At 48.7% G+C, this 23,126-nt stretch overlaps 1 protein-coding gene across 5 annotated transcripts in view; it reads left to right on the forward strand.

Moving 5' to 3' along the window:
• Positions 1 to 23,126, forward strand: part of LOC309362814 (nuclear receptor subfamily 1 group D member 1-like) — a 53,798-nt gene that overhangs the window by 18,067 nt on the left and 12,605 nt on the right. Inside the window, exon 1 of one of the 5 annotated variants that reach the window (XM_081898699.1) lies at positions 17 to 632. The exons of the other annotated variants lie outside the window; for them this stretch is intronic. Within the exon in view, the coding sequence (XP_081754825.1) occupies positions 617 to 632 (16 nt within the window). The 5' untranslated portion in view covers positions 17 to 616. Of the gene's footprint in view, positions 1 to 16; positions 633 to 23,126 lie in introns of those variants that run through there. 5 annotated transcript variants of the gene reach the window in all.

The raw sequence follows: 23,126 nt of genomic DNA on the forward strand, positions 1-23,126 counted from the left end.
GGCTGCCTGAAATGTGTGTCAGTGGGGCATGCCTCCGATGCTGTCACATGCAGGCTACACATGAGCCAGCCGCCGAGGCAAGCCAGATCTTCCCTCCCCCGCTCCCTCCTGGCTCGAAAACAGGAGCGGCTAATCCCCGAGTTGAACAAGCAAAAAAGAAGCAGCAGCAAGCGAGCAAGCCTCACCCACGTCTATACAATCCAGGGAGCGCCGGAGTAAGGGGGGGTGGTGGAGAGGGGGGGAATCTGCAGCCGGAGCCGGGCTTGGAAGCACGTGGAAGTGGCAGCAGGCTGCAAAAACGCCGCTTTCGGGAACCTGAAACCATTTCGCAGCTCGGGAGCAAGCAAGCGAGCACGCGCACACTCGCATCCGCGGGAGAAAGCAAGGGAGGGGGAAGGAGGGAAGCCGCAGAGGGTTCCCTTAGCGCTTAGCCTACTTGCTCCGCCGATCGTTATTTCCATTTATTTATTTATTTTCGGCCGCTTGGAGGGGCCGCCTCGTTTGCAAGCACACACGACACCGCACAGGTCTATTGCAACGGCTCGACGCGATTTCTCCCTTGCAAACCCGGAGTCAAATCTGCAAACGGAAGCCGGGCGCCTGGAGACGCAGCAACATGGATAACAATTCGGGTAAGCCGGCGAGCGTTGCTGTGATGCTGCAAACTCTCCGCTCTCGCTAGGATTTTAGCGGATCGTAGGAGATGATATCAGTTATCTGGAAGTGGGTGGGCGCTAAAAGGGGAATGCGAAAAAAGAGGAGAGGCTGCACCCGGGTTTGTTGTTTTTTTGGTTTGTATTTTTTTGCAAGCCGTTTGCAAAATGCAGTCATCTTTGTGCCATATTATAAGCCGGGTTTTTAACGTTCTTTTCAGTGGCAATATCCTAGGATAGGATATCCTATCAGGTTACATTCCCGGCACCGGAAGGCGTTCATAAGTCCGGGATTTAATTCATTTCCCATTTAGAAAAACACACACCAGCGCGCACAGAAATCCCCTTGCGTTATTTTTAGACAGTTGGTATTTTCCTAGCCGAAGCGTACATTTCTGAATTGCGAGTGGGGGTTTCTAAAGAGCCTTTTATGCCTGATTTCCTCCCCTTTTTATTTCTTTGCATGAAGAGCGGGGTGGCGGTGGAGGGAGAAAATAGAAATATGGTTTCGGTTGGTACTGGAATGGTTGTTTAAGTGGAAAGGAGAGGGAGGGAGGGAGCCAGTCTGAAAGACGTGCAGGGGCAGTCAAGGAATGAGAAAATTATTGCTGCAATGTGGGAAGTAGTTCTGATGCGTAAAATTACTACTTGCCTTCGAAATTTGTTTTGATAAAATAGCATGCATTTGACTCGCGGGAATGCCCCGGGATTCGTGCACCTCGGTAAACAAACCCCCTGGCATCTGACTGGCAGGCTCTGGAAAACTGCAACTCATTTCTGTTTTGTCCTCGGCTGTTGTGCAAAAAGGAGGGTGGAAACATTGCAGGTTTGGAGAGCTCTGTGTGTATGTGTGCAAATTGGAGGGGTCCAGCAGTCACCCCCAGGAGGTCTCTCTGGGATGTACGAATTGATGCGTGTGGAGACCTACCAAGTGGGAAGTTGGGTTTTAGGGGAACAGGGTTGCTGAAAGCGGGGTGAGATGAGGTTAACCCAGGAAAGTGGGCCAGTGTAAAGAGAGCCAGCTTTTTACATAGGAGAGAGATGAGCAAGTGCTGCTTTGCACAGAATCAGACCATCCAGCCCAGACTGGCAGGTCTCGGGTAAAGGTATTTCCTTCCCAGCTTGAATTCTCTTCCCCTGGTAGATGCTAAGGATACGGGACCTTGGGCTGTGCCCTTTTTACTCAGAAAGCTATAGTCATTCCATCACAGCAGAGAAGGCTGCCCAGCATAGAGTTCAGCATCCTGTGAAAATATCAACTTTCTGGTTTTAAAAGGGCAAGTTTCTAGTCCTTAATCAATGCTTGGTGGCAGTAGTGGCAATGCTGGCTGAAATCTCAGATGCGGGGGGGGGGGGGGGGAGAGAGATACCTAAGCAAGGCTTCCATGGACCAGGAGATGGGTCTTGGTGACCTGCATAGCTCTTTGCCTGTCCTTTTAGCAGAGGCAGAATAAATTATGCCTCCAAAAAGCAGATAGATGCAAATTTATTTAATTTGCAGCGTTTACACAGGCAGCCTGATTTTTTCTTGCATTGGCGTGGATGGAGCTTGCTGCAGAATTTTCATTTTTTGTTTTAGTGAAGGAGGTTACAAACAGAGCCAGGCTGGGTTACGTATCCTTGTATTCATGCAAGAGTGCCGTCCATATGTGTAAGGGGGGGGGGTTTCCTCCCATCCCAGATCTCTGGAATACGAAATAATTTTCACAAGGAATCCTCTGCTTTGTGGGGGACACTGACCTGATTGCAGAGTTGCAGAGCCCTGGGTTGCCCCGTGTCTCCTCCCCCGCCCCTCATTCCTGCTAAATCATCTATAAGAAGCTTTTGGAGTGCAGTGTAGGGGAAGCGTTTCATAGCATTAAGAGTCCCACAGATCTCCTGTTAACCCCCAGAAGTTCCTTGGTGGCCACAGAGTGACGGACTTGGGTTCAAATCTCGCTGAGGAATAGAATGAACTCGGTGGCTGTGTGAAAGCCACACTTGCCTCTCAACCCAACTGACCTTGCAGGTTTGTCATTAGAATTGAATGGAGCATGCATTCTGCCTTGAACTCCTTTGAGGAATAAATACTATTTTTTTGTATTTCATGCACACTCGCATTAAAAGAACTTGGACGTTTCTAGTCCCAGGGATCATTGGGGCAGTAGGACAAGAAGCAGGAGCGACATGCCACTGCTCTGGGGCCACTTCTGGGTCAATAGCATTAGAAGCGGTCAGCCCTACTGCAGTTTGGAGGTGGGTGGTGTGCAAGATGCCATCAAGTTGCACTTAAATTCCACCGTGAAGCTTAACATCACTGTGATGCCCCCCCCCTCGGCTGGGGAAGCTGCTGTGCCTTCTCCACTGGGGCAATGCAGCATCCAGAAATTCTGGGACTGTTGTGACGTCACAATGGCCTCTTGAAGGTTTCCTTATCGTTCTAGGAGGCTACTGTGGTGATTCACGACAACGCATGTTGACACTGTGCATTGTGCTACAATCTCTCGAGATGTCACTTTCCAGTTGTGGGTTAACATTGGGTTGGATGACTAACTTAAGCCCCATTGATTTCAACTTCTGTGCATGACTAGGTCCATCCTGTTTGCCTTCTAGGCCTAATCTTTTATCAAGTGCCTACAGAAGTACAGTACGTGTGCAACTGTTGGCACCCTTGGAGACTTGGGTATTCCCTTCTAATAGGACCCATTTGGGAGCAATGCCTCATTCCTCCTCAATGATTGATGGCTGAAGGAAACACATACACACTCTCTTTAAGGCAGGGCTGGCCAACTTCTGTATTATGCGGTGTATCCTGCTTCTCCAAACATTGGGGCTGCAAGTGTATTTTATCACCAAAGCCTGCCTTGTGGTGGTCATATTTCATAATAAAGTTGGTAAAAAGGTAAACGACTCCGACAGTTAAGTCCAGTTGCAAACAACTGGGGTTGCGGCGCTCATCTCGCTTTACTGTCCAAGGGAGCTGATGTTTGTCCGCAGACAGTTTTTCCGACTCATGTAGCCAGCATGACTAAACTGCTTCTGGCGAAACCAGAAGCAGTGCACGGAAATGCCGTTTACCTTCCTGTCAGAGCGGTACCTATTTATCTACTTGCACTTGAATGTGCTTTCGAACTGGTAGGTTGGCAGGAGCAGGGACCGAGCAACCGGAGCTCACCCCGTTGCGGGGATTCGAACTGCCAACCTTTCCATTGGCAAGCCCAAGGCTCAGTGGTTTAGTCCACAGCTCCACCCGCGTCCCAATAAAGCTGGTATCTCCTAGTAAGTTTCACCTTAAAAATAATAATATTATGAAGCTCACTGGGACATAGCCGTGGTACAACATACAAAACCTAAACAGAGGGGGTGCCATTAAAATGTGGAGGTTCTGCATTTTTTAATATTATGAAGCTCACTGGGACATAGCCGTGGTACAACATACAATACCTAAACAGAGGGGGTGCCATTAAAATGTGGAGGTTCTGCATCCCCCCCCATTATTTTTTTCCTTTTCTTTGTAACTGGGACAACTTTCTTCCTTAAAACCTATGCCTTAATTCAAAGTTGAATTTCCTCAAAGAACCAGTGGTGGAATGTGGGTCACCAAGGCTCATCCTCTCCGCTGCAAGGCATTCAAGGTGTCCTGCGAGACTTTGGGCTGAGTCCCTGAACCAGCATCCATCTGCCTAATCCGTCTGATGGGAGCGGCAGTCTTGACAGGTCCCTTGCTTGGATCCTTCCTGGGTATACCTGCACGTGATTACCACTTGCTTGGTGCTCACCTGACCCCGCAGTCTCCTGACTTGAGCGCCACAGGCCTTAACTGAACGTGCCCAAGGTTTTCTCCAGCTAATCACTGCTTGAGTAAGATTGCCAGGTGACTCATGGGCTGTTGAGGAGGAGGAGGCGGAAGGTGTGCATGGATGTGCCTGCTTTCAGCACCCAGGTGTGCTGCTGTTTTATCTCTTCAGTAGTTAAAGATCTTGAGTGCTGGCATGGGCTGGGATAGGAGTGTCCCGCTTGACAAATTTTCGGAGCCGATTCCATTTACAAGGCTGAGATTCCTCTTCAAGGTTCATGTGAAGTTCAAGATTGTATTCCACCCCGTTCAGCCTGGGATGTCGCTGCTTTGGAACATTGCAGGAGGGTTGCTGAGCCCAAAGGTAGTTGGCCATGCTGCTTCATGGTCAAACTGTGACCCAAAGAGTAGCCACTGTTGGTCAGAGCGGTCGAGACTTGGATAGATGTAGCAGATCATCTGAGTTGGTTCAAAGCAGCCTCGGGCGTTTCCTCATGAAGGAAACTCTGCAGTGGTAGAAGAAATCCTTAGTGGTCATTAGTGAATCCCTGTCAGGGAAAAAGGCCGGATGTAAATAAATTATATATATAATAAATAGAACAACCATAATTTTACATGTAATCTACACCTGCTGAAATTCCTTCTCCTAGACTAGTATTAAAGGTGCTGTGGTGAATGCGTTGCAGCTGGCCAGACAGAACGACACCTTGTGTATGCTATTCTGGAGGTTATTACAGTTATTATTATTAATCAGATTTCTATACCGCCCTTCATCATAAAATCCCAGGGCAGTTCACAGAATAAAATACAGGATAAAAACAAGTACATAAGTAAAACGAAACAGCAAAACAATAAACCCTCACTTCCCACAGATACATTTAAAAGGCTGCAAAATATTCTTCAGACACTACCACCCCAAGCCAATTTTTTTTTTGGGGGGGGAACCCCCTTTAAGGCCTTGCACTGACAGGACTCAGAAGGTGAATCCCACCCATACATTTCTAACAATTTCCTCTTCCCCTCAAAGCCAGTTATGGGGAAGTTGACTGTAGCTAGGAGGTTTTTATCCACTTGAAATTCCAGTTTTCTGTGGGCCAAATTCTTCCCCTGGAATTCCAGTTGCTACCACAGATTTGTCTGATAAAGGACAACTGGTGGCCGAATTCTCAGACCAGTAAGCAATTGTGTCTGTCCCTCAGTGGGGGTCCGCTTGGTTTTAATCAACAGACGATTTTTTGCTCACTGGAACAAGCAAAGTGCTTTAAAAACTCAAGGGGGCAGGAAATTAATTTGTGTTTTTTGTGTTGTATCTTGGCTAATGGCTATTTGGAAATATTTCATGTTTTAGTTTCCAAAGGTGTGTATATGGGGAGGGAGCATTGAGTTGTGTGCGCGCAGTGAAATATACTTTGGGCCCCAGACTGCAGTTCCCCTATGGCCCTCCAGATGTAGTTGGACTCTGACTCCCATCTTCCCTGGCCATTGGCTGTGCTGCCTGGGGTTGATGGGAATTGGAGTTCAACTGCCTCGGAAGGGCACCTGATGGGTTGGCCAAGGAGCTGGTTACCCATTGGTGAAATTTTGCACCTTCCTAACTAGAATATGTTGCAACAGTTAAAGGAGACCCAAGTTTGATTCATTGAACCATATTCTCTCTCTGGCTGCCTGTGCACACCATATATTTAAAACACATTGCTGCCCCAAAGAATGCTGGGAACTCTGCCCACCACAGAGCTACAATTCCCAGTGCCTTTGAGAAACCACAGCTCCAGGATTCTTGGGGAAAGTCAAGGGCTTTAAACGTATGGGGTATAAGAGTCATTCTCACTTACTGTTTCTCTTTTGCACACGGCTGCAATTCCCTGCACTTCCTTATCTGTTTCCTAGAGCTCACCTTTGCATCAGGGCTTCCCCCTTCACTTCAAAAGTGTTTATGTGCAAAACTGCCCTTGAAATTAGCAGAGAAGAAGCCCACTTGAACGGCAGGGCTTTATATCAGATCCCATCTGCTGAAGTCATTCCCCATGTGTGCATGTAGGCATTGCTTTCTGCATTTTTATTTTTTTTACTAGTGTTTCCAAACCTGTTTCATAAGCTGTGTTATTTTGGGCGTGCAGCCAACGATCTCCTGCTATGTTTGCACATCCTTGTCCACTTATAGAAACACAGAGCGCAATAATCAGTGATCTCTGCACACAGCACTCATCTCACGATGAAAATTAGCCAGAGGTTGGCCCTTTGCCCACAGGCACCCATTCCCCTGGCACCCCAAAGATAACACATTCACAAGGAGCAGATTAGTCTAGACTCTGGGATCGTGAAACACAGCAAATACCCAGCGTGCATGCAGCAAAGCAGTATGCACACTGCTTGCAGAAGCAGTAAACGACATTTAGCTTATGTGTGAATGGTAGGATCTGTGCCATTTAGGACACTGACCTTATTTTACAACTTTCCCTTGAATATAAGAATGTTCACCCGAGCTATTATTATTATTATTATTATTATTATTATTATTATTATTGCCACCCATCTTACTGGGTTACTCCAGCAACTCCGGACGGCTTCCAACAAATTAAAACACTGTAAGACATCAAAAGATTAAAAACATTACCAAGTTTGATTGTAGTGTAGACCTATGGTTCTCAAACTTTTTTCTCTAGGCCACATTCATTCCCCCCCCCATAATATTTTATTAAAGCTTTTTCATAATACAGTAAGATAAAAGAAACCAAGCTAAATAAAATTAAAATAAAAACAGAGAGGAGAAAAAGCACAGAGTCCTCTCGCAAAGGTAGCTCTTAACCCACGTCATGCACAGAAAGTGGGGATCCCTCCCAAATCTCACCTGGGAGCTTCCCTTCTCCCTGGCTCTCAGCCTCAGAGATCTTCCCTGCCTTTCACCCAGGGCCTTTCTACCATCCATCCACCTCCCTCATGTATGTGTAATCCTTGGACTCCAACAACAGTCCTGTCCCAACATTCCCCAGATGGTGGAGATGTCAGGTACCATCGTGGAGTCCAGGCATCTTCATTTGGCCGCAAATAGGCCAAAAGTCAGGTGCAAACTGGGCTGATCTATATGGCACCCCATATGGGATGATGGAAGGAGAGGCCCATGCTGCAAGCATGCGAAGGTCATGGTTCAGAGAACCACGTGACCAACCTCTCATGCTTGGCACTTGCCCCCCTCTGTGTCTAGAGATGGCTCTTGATCAGATATGATGGTGTTTGGTGAGAGACAAACAGGTGGACTCCCCTCCTTTCTAGAATGAAAACTGGAGGGTATTTTTTGGGTGCTTAATCTAGGTCAGTGGGGAAAAGCCTTAGAAATTGGGTATTATGGAGGTAGCTGTGTTGCAACTGCCAATTTCTGTGTTGGTGGAGGGGAATCAGGTGGGTCTGTTGATGAATTACAAAACCTCCCAATCTCCTGTGCTGAAGGGGGTTTGGATGCCACAGAGGTATCCCACTGGCGGGGGTCTTTTATCATGCCTACCAAAAGTGTAATCCGGTTACTAACAATGGTCCCAACCTGGAGTTGGTGTGACCAAAAGAATGGTAAAAAAAGACCTTGGCCAGGAATGAGTCGCATCAGGGCTTCAGATGTGGTGGCAGCCCTGTTGCTCTCAAGAGCCTTTTGTCATTTCACCCTCCTGGCTGGATAGGTGGTGGGGTTTTTTGCACTCATGGCTTCCCCAGGAACCCTGGGAATTGTAGTTTGGCGCTGGTGCTGAGCATCTGGATGTAGAGAGCCCCGGCCTACTTTACAGAACTACAGTTCCCACGGTTCCCTGGGAAAAGCTGGGCCATGACGGCTAAGCTAGTTTAAGTCTGGGGATGTCTTAATTAGGCCACACATTCCAGCACTTTGGAAATAAGGTCATTTGTGTGTAATGCCAAGCACCTCTTCCTGAGGCTCTTCTTCTTTTTCTTCTTTAATTGGGTGTTTGTATTCATTTACTCTGTAATAGCCTCTCCGGCACTGGCTGGATAAGAATGTGTTTGCAGTGCAATAGTTTAAAACAACAACAGCAATTTAAAAATTTTTTAATAGCACGTTGAGTCTCTCAGTGGATCCGACTTTTAGGGTAGCTGCAACTCAAGCGCAACCAAGAATTTTTATTATCTGGATGGGCAGTGAAAGGTAGATGGGTAAAGGAGGGGAGCAGTGTACAGCATCTGGGGTATATTTGCAAGCATGCATTTATACATATATATCACCACTGCATACATCTCTTCTTTCTGCCCTCTCCCCTCAAGTTTCCTAGGTCTAGAGACCTGGGAGATGGACATGAACCCTGAAGAACTATAATTCACCTGTGTGTGCAACACAGAATGCATTTTAAAAACGAGTGTACGGCCTCTAGCATCTTCCCAAAAGACATAATAGAGACCAAGGACCGGCAGCAAAAAGTAGGGATTCTCCCTGGTAAATAGAGGCAATGGTGTGTTTGTCAGTTCAGCTATGCGGCAAGCCTGCCACAGATGCTGGGGTCCATATTTATGTCAAGGGACGCGGGTGGCGCTGTGGGTTAAACCACAGAGCCTAGGACTTGCCGATCAGAAGGTTGGCGGTTCGAATCCCTGCGACGGGGTGAGTTCCTGTTGCTCGGTCCCTGCTCCTACCAACCTAGCAGTTCGAAAGCACGTCAAAGTGCAAGTAGATAAATACTGTAGGTAGCGTTCTGGAGGGAAGGTAAATGGCGTTTCTGTGTGCTGCTCTGGTTCGCCAGAAGTGGTCATGCTGGCCACATGACCTGGAAGCTGTATGCCGGCTCCCTCGGCCAATAAAGCGAAATGAGCGCCGCAACCCCAGTCGGTCGCGACTGGACCTAATGGTCAGGGCTATTACTATATTTATGTCAGTCGTTTGTGTCCTATCAATAGCCCCAGAATGGAGATGGAAAGAACCTGGGGGGGGGGAGGAGACAGGGAGCCCCCATTCAACAAACAGAAATGGGACAACTTGGATAGGAAAACGTTTGCGAATTGGAAGGGGGGGGGCTGCTTGCTTGTTCCTTGATTTGTCGAACAGCTTCCTTCCAGTTTCCAAAACCTCCGCTGCCCTTGGTATTGGTACCCATAGGTTGGGGACTATTCACAAGCCTGCTTTGGTTTCCCTTCTCTTGCTTTGAGTCTGGGAGCTCCCCTGCTGGAGCCGTGCAGCTGGGGAAGATGAACTCTGCAGCAAAAAGCTCCCCCTCCCGACTCACTCGGAGCTGCGCCACCTCACCCTGCCCTTTCTCCCGTTGCGGTGACTTTGACCTACTTCGCTGTCTGAAGGCGGCGGCAGCACTTTCACAGGTGCCAGAGAGGCTGAGATCAAACTTTAAAATGTACCACGGCAGGCAGGATGTGCTGGGCCAGGAGCGAAAGCCGACGCAGTCAGGGCGTGGTGGGGCCGCCGCCTATTTGATTGCACAGCAACCTTTACCTTTGCAAGGGATGCTATTCCTTCCGTGAACCTTGCCAGGCGTTTGGAAACACCTTCACCGGGGTGGTAAACAAAGATGCAAGGGGTGATAAACAGGCTATCCTTTCTGATTCCTGTTACCTGTTGAACTGAGCCCTCCCATCTTGAACAAAAAACGTTTTTTCCCCTACTGGAAAATTTCCAGCCCTGATCCAAAAGCAGAGGTCTGCTGAGTGAGACAGACTTGTTCAAGGCCACCAGTTCAAGTGGTAAGATTACACACAGGTATCTATGATCTAAGGGACGCGGGTGACGCTGTGGGTTAAACCACAGAGCCTAGGACTTGCCGATCAGAAGGTCGGCGGTTCGAATCCTCGCAACGGGGTGAGTTCCGGTTGCTCGGTCCCTGCTCCTGCCAACCTACCAGTTCGAAAGCACATCCAAGTGCAAGTAGATAAATAGGTACCGCTCTGACAGGAAGGTAAACAGCGTTTCCGTGCGCTGCTCTGGTTCGCCAGAAGCGGCTTAGTCATGCTGGGCATATGACCCGGAAGCTGTACGCCGGCTCCCTTGGCCAATAAAGCGAGATGAGCACCGCAACCCCAGAGTTGGCCACGACTGGACCTAATGGTCAGGGGTCCCTTTACCTATGATATAGACCCAAATGGCTTCGTCTTCTAAGGGGAACCTGTCCCCCCCCCAATATCTTATTGAACTCCAGCTCCCATCAGCCCCAGTCAGCATAGCCAGGGGTCACAGAAGGTGCAGTGAGATCTGGAGGGCCACAGGTTTCCCAATGCTTGTTGTATGCAAAGCATCTTTGAGGAGGTGCAATTTTCATGGGAGGTGTGGGGAAGCATGAAGGAGGGATGCCTGCCACTTTCTGCTGCAGTCTCCTGCAGTTGCCTCTTGCCAATAGGCTGGCCGAGGGCGGGGGGCAGTTAATCACAAAAATAGAGGTTGGGGAAAGGTTACATACCCCTCTCCTAAATTTGGTTTGCCCAGATGCTGTCGCTGTCAGGGTTGTATCAACAGAATAACACATGGCAGCAATGTGCTCTTCGTAATTTTATCCCAAGGAGGGGACCCACATTTCAGTTTCCCAGGCCCCACATCCCATCCTTGGGCCGTTCCTGAACTCATTCTGAAACCAGGTCACCGGAGACAAAACAAAAGCGAAATGAAAAGCCCCCATTAACCCTGATGTAAATGGGCTTCTGGTGAACCCAGTTGCCTAGGCAGCTCACCACAAGCCGAGCTTGCCAGAAACTTCGGAGGAGCGGTGTGTGGAAATATCTCCCACTGCATCATGGGACCGGTCAGAAAACAGGCTCACCAGACCCATATTCAAACCAGGTTGGATTCTCTTCTCCCCAATTCCTCAGCTTGGTTTTAAAAACAAGCCCAAAATGTGTGAGCTTGACTGTCTCTCCTTAGTCTTGACAGTGGATCAGTATGCCTGTCTGTTAACCAGAAGGTTGGTGATTCAAGCCCACCCAGGGGCAGCTGTTTGCACGATTCCTGCATTGGGGGGTCCCTCCGAACTCTGCAATTCTCTGATTCTATCATGGGGCTTTAGTTTAACAGCAGTGCCCATGCTTGGCATGCAAAACACACCAGGTCCAATCCATCTATAGGTAGGCCTGGAAAAGACCCCCGGTGTTTTAAGCCAGAGAGAGCTGTTGCCCAGTCCGCTGTAGCCAATCCTGAGCTACATGGACCGATGTTATCAGGTGCCTGAAATCCCAACTCCTTAAAACTGGTCAGAACAACCGCTGCCATGCGGAGGAGAGGGGGCATCCCTTGTTTTTGCAACTTTGATCAGTCCTTTAGCAGGAAAAAAAAGCAAACATTGAATCCCTGGGAACCGAGATGCTTCTAAATATATCACTTGTGGGGTGGGGGCCTCTGGTAGTGTTTTGTCCCCTTAGCAATCTCTCCCCCCTCCCATCTCAGTGAAGCAAACAAATATCCTTGTGATCACATTTGGTATCTTTATTTCCCAGGCTCTCTGCCTGTTCTGGGAGCGCTGCTGCAGTTCCAACAAGCCCACGGATGCACTCTGATTTGTTTAACCTACTTAAAGCCAAAAAACCGAGCTGCTCTTTCCTCTCCCGCCCCTCCCTCCCCTGTTCCACTGATGAAGGAACGTGCAGGCAGATTAAAGCCTGCACGAGTAGCTAGTGTCTCCTGGCAGGCTTCAGCTAAGACCCTAGCAAGACTCGTGTTCCCTTTCTGGGTAATCTTATTTATTGACACATCACCATTTTGCAAGGGAAGCATCGGCTTCTTCTCCAGAAGGACATCACTCGGAGCCAAGGTGCGCTGGGTGGGGAGGCCGGATGGGACCAGTCAGGTTCAATTTGGTACGGCTTCCATTCCAGGCTGTTGGCATGGACTCCACAAACAACTGATTTTTACTCTGTTTTCTACAAAGACAGGGTCAAGTTGCATTCTCAGGTCAATACAAAGGGGTTTCTCTACTCCAAGGGAGCCCCTTGTTAGCGGCCTAAGATCCAGCTCTCTTTCACAAGTCTGTGGCCCTCCAGATGTTGGCAGACTCCAGATTCCATCAGCCCCAGCCAACTTGAGCAATGATGGGAGTTGTAGTCCTCCAATGTCACGGTTTCCCCAGCCCTGTTCTATAACCTGCTTTTAATGGAACTGCTGTGACTTCATGCAAGTGGGTTGTTTAAGTGGTTTCTGTTGGATTACTGATGTCCTTTAGAAGAGTCTGTTTTTTGGGGGGGGAGGGGCAGGACTCCTCCCTTTTTGTAATGTACCCCAGTGTCCAAAGGATGCTAGCATTGGAAGGGATGCATTTGACCTTTGCATCAAGGTTACATCACAGCACGGTGTCCATTCTTTTCTGGCAACTGTTATAAAGTGCTCCCTTAACAAGATACAACAAAAGCAGATGTTCTTCCAATTTTGGCAACCCAAGTTTTAATCTGAGATATCAGATCCTTTGCTGGAAACTGTTTTGGCAAGCCTAACCAGACACATGATTTAGTGACTTATATTTGTTCTGAAAGTCTTGCTGATTTTTATCTTTATTTTGAACAATGATGGCTATATATATATATATATATATATATTTGTGAGATTTATCTATGCCACTTGGAGAATGTTTAGATCAAGCAGTTTATACATTTTCCTAAATACGTTTTTTTTAATTGCCTGCCATCGAAGCAGCCCTGCTGTGAAGTAGGTCATTATAACCCCCATTTTATGGATATGGGAACTGAGGCTCAGATATAGTTTGCATGTTCTTGGCTGAGCAGAGATTAGAACACAGTTTGAAGCCATGTGCTATTGCCTGCCAAACGTGTCGTCTTTCATGTTAACAAAATGTGTTATCCTTAACACTGACTCCAGTTTAATAAAATAGATTTCTCTCTCTCCCCCCCCCCCCAGTTAATTTGCCAAACCCATTTAGATACTTGTGTTGGAATTCAGGGCAGGCCAGCATTAGAACCTCAAATTAGCCCCACATTTTGGCCCTTGAATTTGGAACCAGAAGTTTGCTATTAGAGATTGGCCGAGGAGGCTGCCTTTCCTATTGATCGGCTAAGCAAGCAAAACTCGACTCCTTTTTCTTTCCTGTTGAGCTGCAGCCTTTAGTTGGATCCAGGTAGGTGTAAAATAATTCATGCAAAAGTCAACTTCAAAGTGATAGATTAGCCAGCCCAAAATAGGGTCATTGCTCGTATCTGCAGAGGAAGGAGGAAAATCGGGTTTCACTGCTTAAAAAGAAAAAAGGAGGGGGGAAACAACAGCAGCTCCCTGGCCTAGATTCCGAAATATATCAGGACTGCCGCCAGCTGTTGACTGCTTCAAAGGCAGCGTGAATCTGCCTTACAGACATGCTCCAGAGCCACCCGGGAGCTGCTGAATTTGCCTTTGTCAGGTGAATTCAGGTCAAAAGGTAAAAGGCAATGCAGCAGCAGCAGCCTTCGGTGCAGGGGCTCTGGAGGGCGCCTTGGATCGAATTTCAGCAGCGCCCGGCAAGTGCAAACTGCCGCAGTTTCTTTTCCTGCTGTGACATGTTCAGTGGCGCAGCTGAGATCCGTCCCCTGGTTTCTGGCTTGCTCGAGGTCCGAGGACTTGCCGGGTGTGGGCCGAGATGGCCTCTTCCCTATGCGCTGGCCCCGCTGCAGAGAAAGCAACTGCAGCGTCAGCAAGCGGGAGCAGCGTGGGCACTGTGACAGTGCTGATGGACGAGGCAGCACACAGTGGCAGCCACTCAGAATGCCATTCGGAGAGGAAGGGGTGTGCTTGACTGTTGGTGGAGGGTGTTGCTTTTGCCGATGGTGCCCATTTGGCTTACAAGGGGTTGGTGGTACAGTGGTACCTCGGGTTACAGATGCTTCAGGTTACAGACACTTCAGGTCACAGACCCAGAAATAGTACCTCGGGTGAAGAACTTTGCTTCAGGATGAGAACAGAAATCGCGCTCCGGCGGTGCGGCAGCAGCAGACCCCATTAGCTAAAGTGGTGCTTCAGGTTAAGAACAGTTTCAGGTTAAGAATGGACCTCCGGAACAAATTAAGTTCTTAACCCGAGGTACCACTGTACAGGGGAGCTCACGGCTGCTGATGCAGAGGAGAGGCTTCTGCTCTCATTTCTCTGCCACTGACCTGCTCTGTTGACCTTGTTTGAGGCATCATAATCATAATTTTATTATTTATACCCTGCCCGTATAAAAACATAATCAAACATCAAAAGCTTCCCTGGGCCTCAGATTCTGCTTCCAGGCAGGCAACTGTTTGCGTGTTTCCAGGAATGCCAGAAAGACCCCTTCTCCCTTCCCCCAATCTTCCAAAAACTGGCATTGGGCTAGAATGTATTTTTTTAAATGACGGAATAGCCAGCTCCTGCTCTCTGCCCGTGCATACACACTCAAAACAGGCTCAGAGCTGTTTTCGTGTCAAAAGTGCGCTGTCTCTTCACATCGCACACTCACCACTTGCCTGGAGATCTCAAAACTCCCTGCTCCAGATGTTACAGCGTTGTGAGGTGCGTTGGGAATTACCTGCTGAGGTGAGAAAGATGCTATATAGGTTGATAAGTGCTTCAAAACTAGGTAAAGCTTGCAGCCCCTATTGAAATCTAGCAAAATATTGTTATTCAAGCCCTCCATTCTGCTTCAAAGGAAGTTACCTTGTACTAGGTCAAGACTTTTTGTCTCATCCAGCCTGGTGTTTTCCACTCTGGCTTTCCAGGATCTCAGGCACAGAGAGTTCTTTCCCATCACCTGCTCCTGCCTGATCTCCTTTTAAGCTAGAAATAACAAAAATTGTGCCAGAGACCTTTTGCATGCAAGAGGATATCCTGTGCCACTGAACTGTAATCCCTCTTCTTCAAGCTGTCAGGATCCATCATGTCTCAAGAGACTGCTGCCTTTTACGAAGAAGTAAATTCCATAGAGATCAATGGGTCTGATGCCTACATATGATAGCCATCGTCAAAAAACCAAAAGGGCTGTCACATGGAAGATGGAGCAAGCTTGTTTTCTCCAGCTCTGGCGGGTCGGACGCAAATGTATTCTGGCTAAACACCAGGAATAACTTTCTGAAGGCAAGAGCAGTGGAATGGACTCCCTTGGGAGCTGGTGGACTCTCCATCCTTAGAGGTTTTAAGCAGAGGTTGGATGGCCATCTGTCATGGATGCTTAAACTTAGATTCTTGCATTGCAGGGGGTTGGACTAGATGACCCCTGGGGGTCCCTTCCAACTCTGCATTTTTATGATTCTGTATAGTGCAGAGGCAGCGTCTGCAGTCCCACTCAGTACTGTTAGGGGTTGCTCATTCCCTTTCTCGTACACTTGTCACAGAAGCCAGGAGGGTAGCATTTTATCAGTAGAGGCATATCCAAACACAGGCGCATGAATTGGAGCATCCGTCTGTGATTCGCTAGGCATCTTCTTGGGTGCTGGACCAGTGGTCAGGGATGATGGGAAATGTAGTCCAGCTGAAGACCCGAGTCTGGGGAAACCCTGATCTGGAGGGCCACAGATTTCCTACCCCTTCTGTAAATCAAGGGTAGCCAACATGGTGCCCTCCAGGTGTTGATCAACTCCCATCATGCCCAGCAAATGTGGCTAAGTCAAGGATGATGGGAACTGTAGTCTGACAATGTTTGGAGGAGCCACACTGCCTATCCCTGCTCTACATGGTCTTTGTATGTTTCCTGATCTTCCTCTGCTTTGAGCTGATCGTTAAACTTTCCATTTTAGATTCCTGCCTGTACGATAATCTTGCTCAGCTGCAATTGCAGAACCGCAGCGCGTTAAGTGGCTTCATTTTGTAACAATAGTAGCAAGGATGAAATAATAATAATGTGCATTTGGAGCTAGCTGGGGTGCCACAATGTGGGCAGGGGGGGACGTGAGTTTAGGTGTCTTTTAGCAGAGGCGAGTAAATAGGCTGAAATGATCCTATTCAGTACTATTTTAAACCGGCGGCTGCCAACTTTCAGGGTGTTGTGAAAAGCCGAGATATAAATATAGATAGTCCACAGTCTGCCCACCTTTGAAAGCAGTGGTTTTCAGTGTTTCAGGAAATACTTTGCAGACAGACTGATCTGTAAGAAATCCATGTGTCACTGAGGATTGAGGGGCAATATTTAGTGTACTGCATCACCCCAGCACACAGGGTCTTCTTCGCTGGTGGCCCTGCATCAGAATGTGCCCTCTAGAGAACATGCCCATCACTTCTGCAGCAATCTGCACATTGCAGTGAAAGATAAGCACCTGGCTTGTCTGCTGTTATTGATCTCAGCAAGGAAATCCTCCTGATAAGGAAGTTCTCCAGAGCACAGTTTTCAGGCCGCTGTTTTTAAACAAAATAAGAGGCAGCGGAAAGTACATTCATCAGTGCATGTGGTCGGGATGAAGGAACATGACAAGATGTCTCTTCAAACAAGTATTAAAAAAAGGTCATGCGAAAGACACTCTTCTGCCAGTTTAATGAGGTGCCATTTCTTACATTTGAAAAACCAGAGAAACACAGAAGTGGGAGTGCTAATTGGGTGTAGGACAGAAGATGCAAGGCAGCTGGTCAAGGGTTTGCTGGGGACTAAGACCAGCAAATGGCAAAGCAGCACTGTTAACTCTCACATTGCACAGGAGACCAGAATGATCAGAAACAGTATGCGAGTTCTTGAGAAGCAGTTTGAAAGATTCAGGATTTGAGATTATGCTTTGCACGCACAAGGTTTCAGATTCAATCTCCAACATCTAATCAGGCTGGAAGATAAAAGGTAAAGGGACCCCTGACCATTAGGTCCTGTCGTGACCGAATCTGGGGTTGCGGCGCTCATCTCGCTTTATTGGCTGAGGGATCCGGCGTACAGTCATGTGGCCAGCATGACTAAGCCACTTCTGGCGAACCAGAGCAGTGCACAGAAATGCTGTTTACCTTCCGGCCGGAGCGGTACCTATTGATCTACTTGCACTTTGACGTGCTTTCAAACTGCTAGGTTGGCAGGAGCAGGGGCCGAGCAACGGGAGCTCACCCCGTCGCGGGGATTCGAACCGCCAACTTTCTGATCGGCAAGTTCTAGACTCTGTGGTTTAACCCACAGCGCCACCCATGTCCTAGCTGGAAGATGCCCCTCTCTGAAATCCTGGAGTGTTGCTGCTGCCAGTGCAGGCAAATATTGAGCTAAATGGACCAATGGTCTGAACTCAGTATAAGACAGATTCCTGTGTTCCTTGGTTTGTATACCCAGCCTCTTGCAGGTTAAGGATGCGTCACCCAAACGCTCTTAAGACCCAGATCTGGCACTGGTGCAGCCTGCAACAGCTACTTGTGCGAAATACACCTCGCCACCCACCTGTATTTTGTCAGCCACTTATTTGCCCTAGTTAAGAAAATCGCTGTTTGTAGTCTGATTAGAAACAAGCCCATTCCTGTGGTCTTCGCTTCAAAAATTACAGCAGCAGCAGTAAGTGCTGCAAAGCATATCCCAGTGTGCCATACACAAATCTGGCTCCAAAATTAAGCTTTGCACGGTTTCCAAAGTTCAGTGTGCACAAGCAAAATTATCAGATGATTTTGCGAAGCTAGAAAGCCAAAATTGGGTAGAGAAGGCAGGTACTGTACAGTGCTATACCTCTTAAATAGGTACATTGGAACAGTGTGGTGTACTGCTTCAAATCACACAATTTTTATAGAATCTATACCAAACTCTGTTATACTATATGTATTCGCATAAACCATCCTGAGAAGAGCTGACCTGGGTATCTGGAAGTAATGAGAAGGTAATGGGGCATAATGCAGACATCTGGATTTCTTTTTCCACTGCCTGAGGGAGAATGGGAGATTATAAATATTGGGAACGAGGAATCCTGGGTTCCATCACACCTCCTGCCTATTCGTGTTGTATATTTGCAAAGGTGCATTTTTTCATGGTAGGGAGAGATTTATTTAAACTTGTAGGAGTGATGGTGGCAGTCCCATTTTAACGGCTCCGTCCTTGCAGCTGCAATCTGGGCTGCCCAGATTTAAGTATTGCGCAACTCATATTTTTGCAGATTAACCTCTGCTGCACTTAGCTTTTACCAAGAGAGGTCTGGTGCCCTAAATTGACCCAGGGGTCAGTAGGGCTTGGATCAGTAGGGCTCGGTGTGCCCTTTTCAGGCAAGAGACTCTCATTTTGGCTTCCAGAAAGCCCCCGTCCTCTTCTTAAAGGCTCCCTGCAATCCTACGCATGGGGAAAAGAAGGGAAAGGGGCTGCTCTCCTTCTTACGGAGAGCGTTCTGCACATGCACAGATGAACTCTTTTCTAAAACATGCTCCCTGCGGTCCCGGCTGGGCGTGGCGATTCTCCTCCAGGAGCCAGCCGCGAACTTGTCCATGCACTAACAAGGAAGGATCCGGCCACCTCCACAGCTCCCCTTCCTCTCGGATTGCGTCTCTCGCCCGCCCCCGCTTGCATGCATGCAGCTGCCCGCGCAACCCCCGTTTGCATGCATGTATGCAGCTGCATGCGCAACCCCCTTGCATGCATGCATGCCGCTGCATGCGTAAACATCGCGGGCGCCTCGCGTGCAGAGAGCCGCCTCCTGCTGTCGGGAGGAGGATGAATGCCGCCCGAGCCATGTGAGCCGCGAGTCAGGTGTCTCCCCTCCCCGCCTTGGCGGCGCTCCAGCACGTTGCTTGTTCCTGACACTCGTTCGGCGGCAGCTAGAGGCGGACACGTGAGGCGCTGACCCGATTGGAGGCTCCGCTCCGCAGGGGAGGCGAAGCGGAGCTGGGAACCGGAGCTCGCTCCTGCCACCGCCGCCCTCTCGGAGCTCTTCTCCGGCGGCGATTGGCAGGCGCTAAAAATAACAAGCGCTCGGGCTGCTGCTCGCTTGGCACAGATGCGCGGCGGGCAGCGCCGCGATCCCGGGGCAATTCGGCCGCCCCATTTGCAAAGGCGGCAGAAAAAAAGTCGCGGAGATGGGCATGGAAGCAAAGTTACTTAAGGGTTTTTTTAAGAGAGAGAAAAAGGGAGAAGTCGATGACCATGGACGTAGCCAAGGGGGGCAGTTGACCCCCTAAATCAGTCAAAATCAATACAAATTTGAGGTTCCTCCCAGGAGAGGTGGTCAACATATTACAGTGTTTGGGGGGTTTTCTGCTCCTAAGCATGTATGCAGAGAGCCAGAGTTTTGAAGCGTAACCCGGCACCCAAGACTAGTGGGACAGGATTCAAATTGATGCCCAGTTTCAGTGTGTCTTGGTGGAATCAAGGTGCCAACAGTTGTTTTCCACCAACTTCGCTTCTGATCAATCGGGCAATTCCACCGACCCCTGCAAAACAACCCTTGAGGCCACTTCAGGTATCCAAAAGAAGTGATAAAAATAAGTTCTGTGTGAGAGATGCATGCATCTCAGTTCTGAACATACAGAGTTGCTGCTATGCTGAGTAAAAACCATTTTTCATCTAGCCCAGGGTTTCCCAAACTTGGGTTTTGAACTACAACACCCATCATCCCTAGCTGGCAGGTCTGGTGGTCAGGGATGATGGGACTCGTCCAAAAACAGCTGGAGACCCAAGTTTGATCTAGCCCAACACGATCTCTCCCATGACTGGCAGCGGCTACCCCAAAGATTTCAGGCAAAAATCTTTCCTGTTGCCTTTGCTATCCTTCCGCTGGGCTTAAAAAGAATCTGACCTGGAACATCCTGCTGTATGCAGAGTATGTGATCTTCTGATAAAAAGGTAAAGGACCCCTGATACTTAAGTCCAGTCGCGGACGACTCTGGGGTTGCAGCGCTCATCTCGCTTTACAGAGCAAGGGAGCCAATGTTTGACCGCAGACAGTTTTTCCGGGTCACGTGGCCAGCACGACTAAGCCGCTTCTGGCGAAACCAGAGCAGCGCACGGAAATGCCGTTTACCTTCCCGCTGGAGCGGTACCTATTTATCTACTTGCACTTTGATGTGCTTTCGAACTGCTAGGTTGGCAGGAGCTGGGACCGAGCAACGGGAGCTCACCCTGTCGCGGGGATTCAAACCACCCACCTTCCGATCGGCAAGCTCTAGGCTCATTGGTTTAGACTACAGTGCTACTTCCGCTGTCGAATCAGGAGGGTGAGATTTGTTCCAACAAGGGGATCACTTTCACCACATCGTCCTCGTCAGAATGCTCCCCCATATCCTCTCCCTCACACCCTCCACTGCCAAATTAATCCGGATTTACTATTTCTGCAGGGTTGTGTGTGTGTTTTTTTCTTAAACTTATCGGATTTTCTGCAGAAACGGTAAATCCGGATTAAATGGGTGAATAATAATGGGGCAGCATTTTGATGAGGACGGTGTCATGTGGATGCTACAAAGGAGAAGAAGCGTGATTTCACTTGCTCTTCTTATCTTTGCAGCATCTTTTGACTGTCCAGAGGAGGTCCTAAGGTGTTGGGGGGGGGGGAGGGAAGGTGTTTGCCTCTCTGATCCACAGAACCAGCAGTGATAGAAAAAGCACATTGTGGGACATGCATGCCTTGTTGAACTGTTTGCTTTTAGGCTGAGGTCCGGAGCCCCCCATAGAAGTTGAATCTTTGGCTTCATTGTTCATTTGATGAGGGAGTTTGGGCTGTTCTCTGTTTGGAGAAGAGGCCCACTGTTTAGCGTTTGAGAATTCCTTGATCTAGGCCAAAGCTCAAATGCAGTTCTAGATCATGCAAGCGAATTCCCAGGTGCCCCTTCAGCCGACGGTCTGCCGAGCAGAATGGTTTGAGTGCGCTCTCTCTCTGGGAAGAAACGCTTTTCCCATGCCCAAAGTTGGTTTTAAGGCTGGCGCTGCTTTCAGCCTGAACAAGCTGCCCTTGCCCTTATAAGCTTCACAATGCCTAGGAAAACATAAAAGAGAGGCGGTTTATTTTTGGCGCATGTTTTTGAAGCCAGGGGTTTTTGCAGGACAGAGCTGAGTGACGATGATTGGCCCTTACGGCAAATTAAACTCATTCTGTCACTAAAAGATAGAAGGGAGCGAGGGAGTGTGGAGACGTTTGCTCGGAAAGTACGGTGCTTCTCCCTTCCTGCTGTAGGTCGCATGCGGATGTGGTGTGTGAGTTCGGGCACATAAGTCGAGGAGCCAGAGGGAGTGCGGCTGCTGTAACGCTTCTGTGTGGTCCACTTTACAAAATCCTTCTGCAATGGAGAGCATCTCTGCTCTTGGAGGGGGGCAGAGGAGAAAATGTTGAGTTAGCAAAGGAGGCATCAGGAAAAGGGAGAGGAGCTGAAAGCCGGTGGGACCACTGGCCTTTCCCTGTGGCTCTTCAGGAATGATGAGAGTTGTCATCCCGCTAGGTCTAGAGGGCCGGAGGATCCCACCTGTACTTTGTAGGGATGTCAAGGGGCTATTGTTGTTAAAGAGCTTTCCTTAGCCTCTCTATAGTCTCTTCCCTTTGGCCAGGCCTGAACACACAGGCTGATCTCCCATCTTGATCAATTCCTCTGACGTCAGGCTCACAACCTGCCCTGGCCTTGAGACCCGGCAGTGCAAAGCCATTAAAAAGGGTGTTAAGGGGCATTTTTACCACGCGATTCCCTAAATGCACTGTTGGAAGGGGAGCCAATTGCCCTGAGCTGATTGGGCCTCTGCTTTGGCATTTGCAGTGGCACCTTGTGGGGTCCTGGCACGGCCTTCTGCCTCTCAGATGGCCGCTTTCGTGCCTTCGTATCCATGCCATCCGCTTGCCCTAGTTTTCACGCAGCACGTGTCGCCCGGGCCACATCATTCTGTGCTCTTCCCCATGCGCCGTCCCACATGGAGGCTGCATGCGTTCAGTCGGTCACTGGCTTCACACCTTCAGGCACAGCTGCCAGCTCAGTGCCCTGGCGGAAAGAGACACAGTTTTTTGCAGGGAGGAAGGGTGGTGGTGGTGGTTTTGCAGCAGCAGTGACCCCATTCGAGGCCGAATTTCCCCATTTCCTCCTCTCTGACCTCTGTGCACAGGTTTTGACTGGTCAGATGGCTGGCACACATGCCGTCTGCGAAAAGACAGAGCCATGGTTTGCCACTACCAACCAAAGAAGGGGTGGAGCAATGGTGGTTTGAAATCACAGCCAGGTTGATGTCGTATGAATGCTAAAGGCACCATTTGAAATCTGCAATTATCTTCTCGCAGCCATCGTAGATTGCAGAATAAAGTTTGCTTGGAGCTTTCAGCAGAAAGCTGCTCAGCTTGGCCTTGATCGGTGGTTCCGCAAGCCACCTCATATTCTCCATCATTCCCTTCCCTCTCGTCCAGCAATGCCCTATATGGCACTAGTTCACGGTGATTTTTGCTTTCTTTGGCCCTCAAGCTATGAGAGCTGAGGAATTGAAAGGATCTGTTTGCTATCTGCCTGCCGCTGCTTACAAGAGAGCTGGTGGGCTGGAGGCAGGAACAAACTCACTTTATAGGAGTACAAAAGATGCCTCTAGTCACCAGCACCTCTTTGAACCCATGGTGCCCATTGTCTTGGCAAGGCTTCTGGAGTCTTCTGTGAAGACACACCCAGGGGTGCCCCTTTTAAAGCAAACCAGGGGGTCTGCTCACTCCCACACTTACTGTTTACATCCAAGCAATGGCATAGACTCTGGTGACCTGGTCCTTGCTCAGCCACTAAAAAACGGCAAAAATTTTTGAATTAGAGAATCTCCTGGAATGTTTTCCGGAGCATTTTCTTATGCAAATTAGGATTATTTGCATCTGTAAATTTTCAGTTTGCATTGGAGGGAAAAAATATATATTAATGACCTGATGAGTGATCTAATTGAAGATAAAATAGTGACTGAGTGCTA

This window comes from Podarcis melisellensis (assembly GCF_964234715.1).
Source record: "Podarcis melisellensis genome assembly, chromosome: 2".
NCBI lineage: Eukaryota > Metazoa > Chordata > Lepidosauria > Squamata > Lacertidae > Podarcis > Podarcis melisellensis.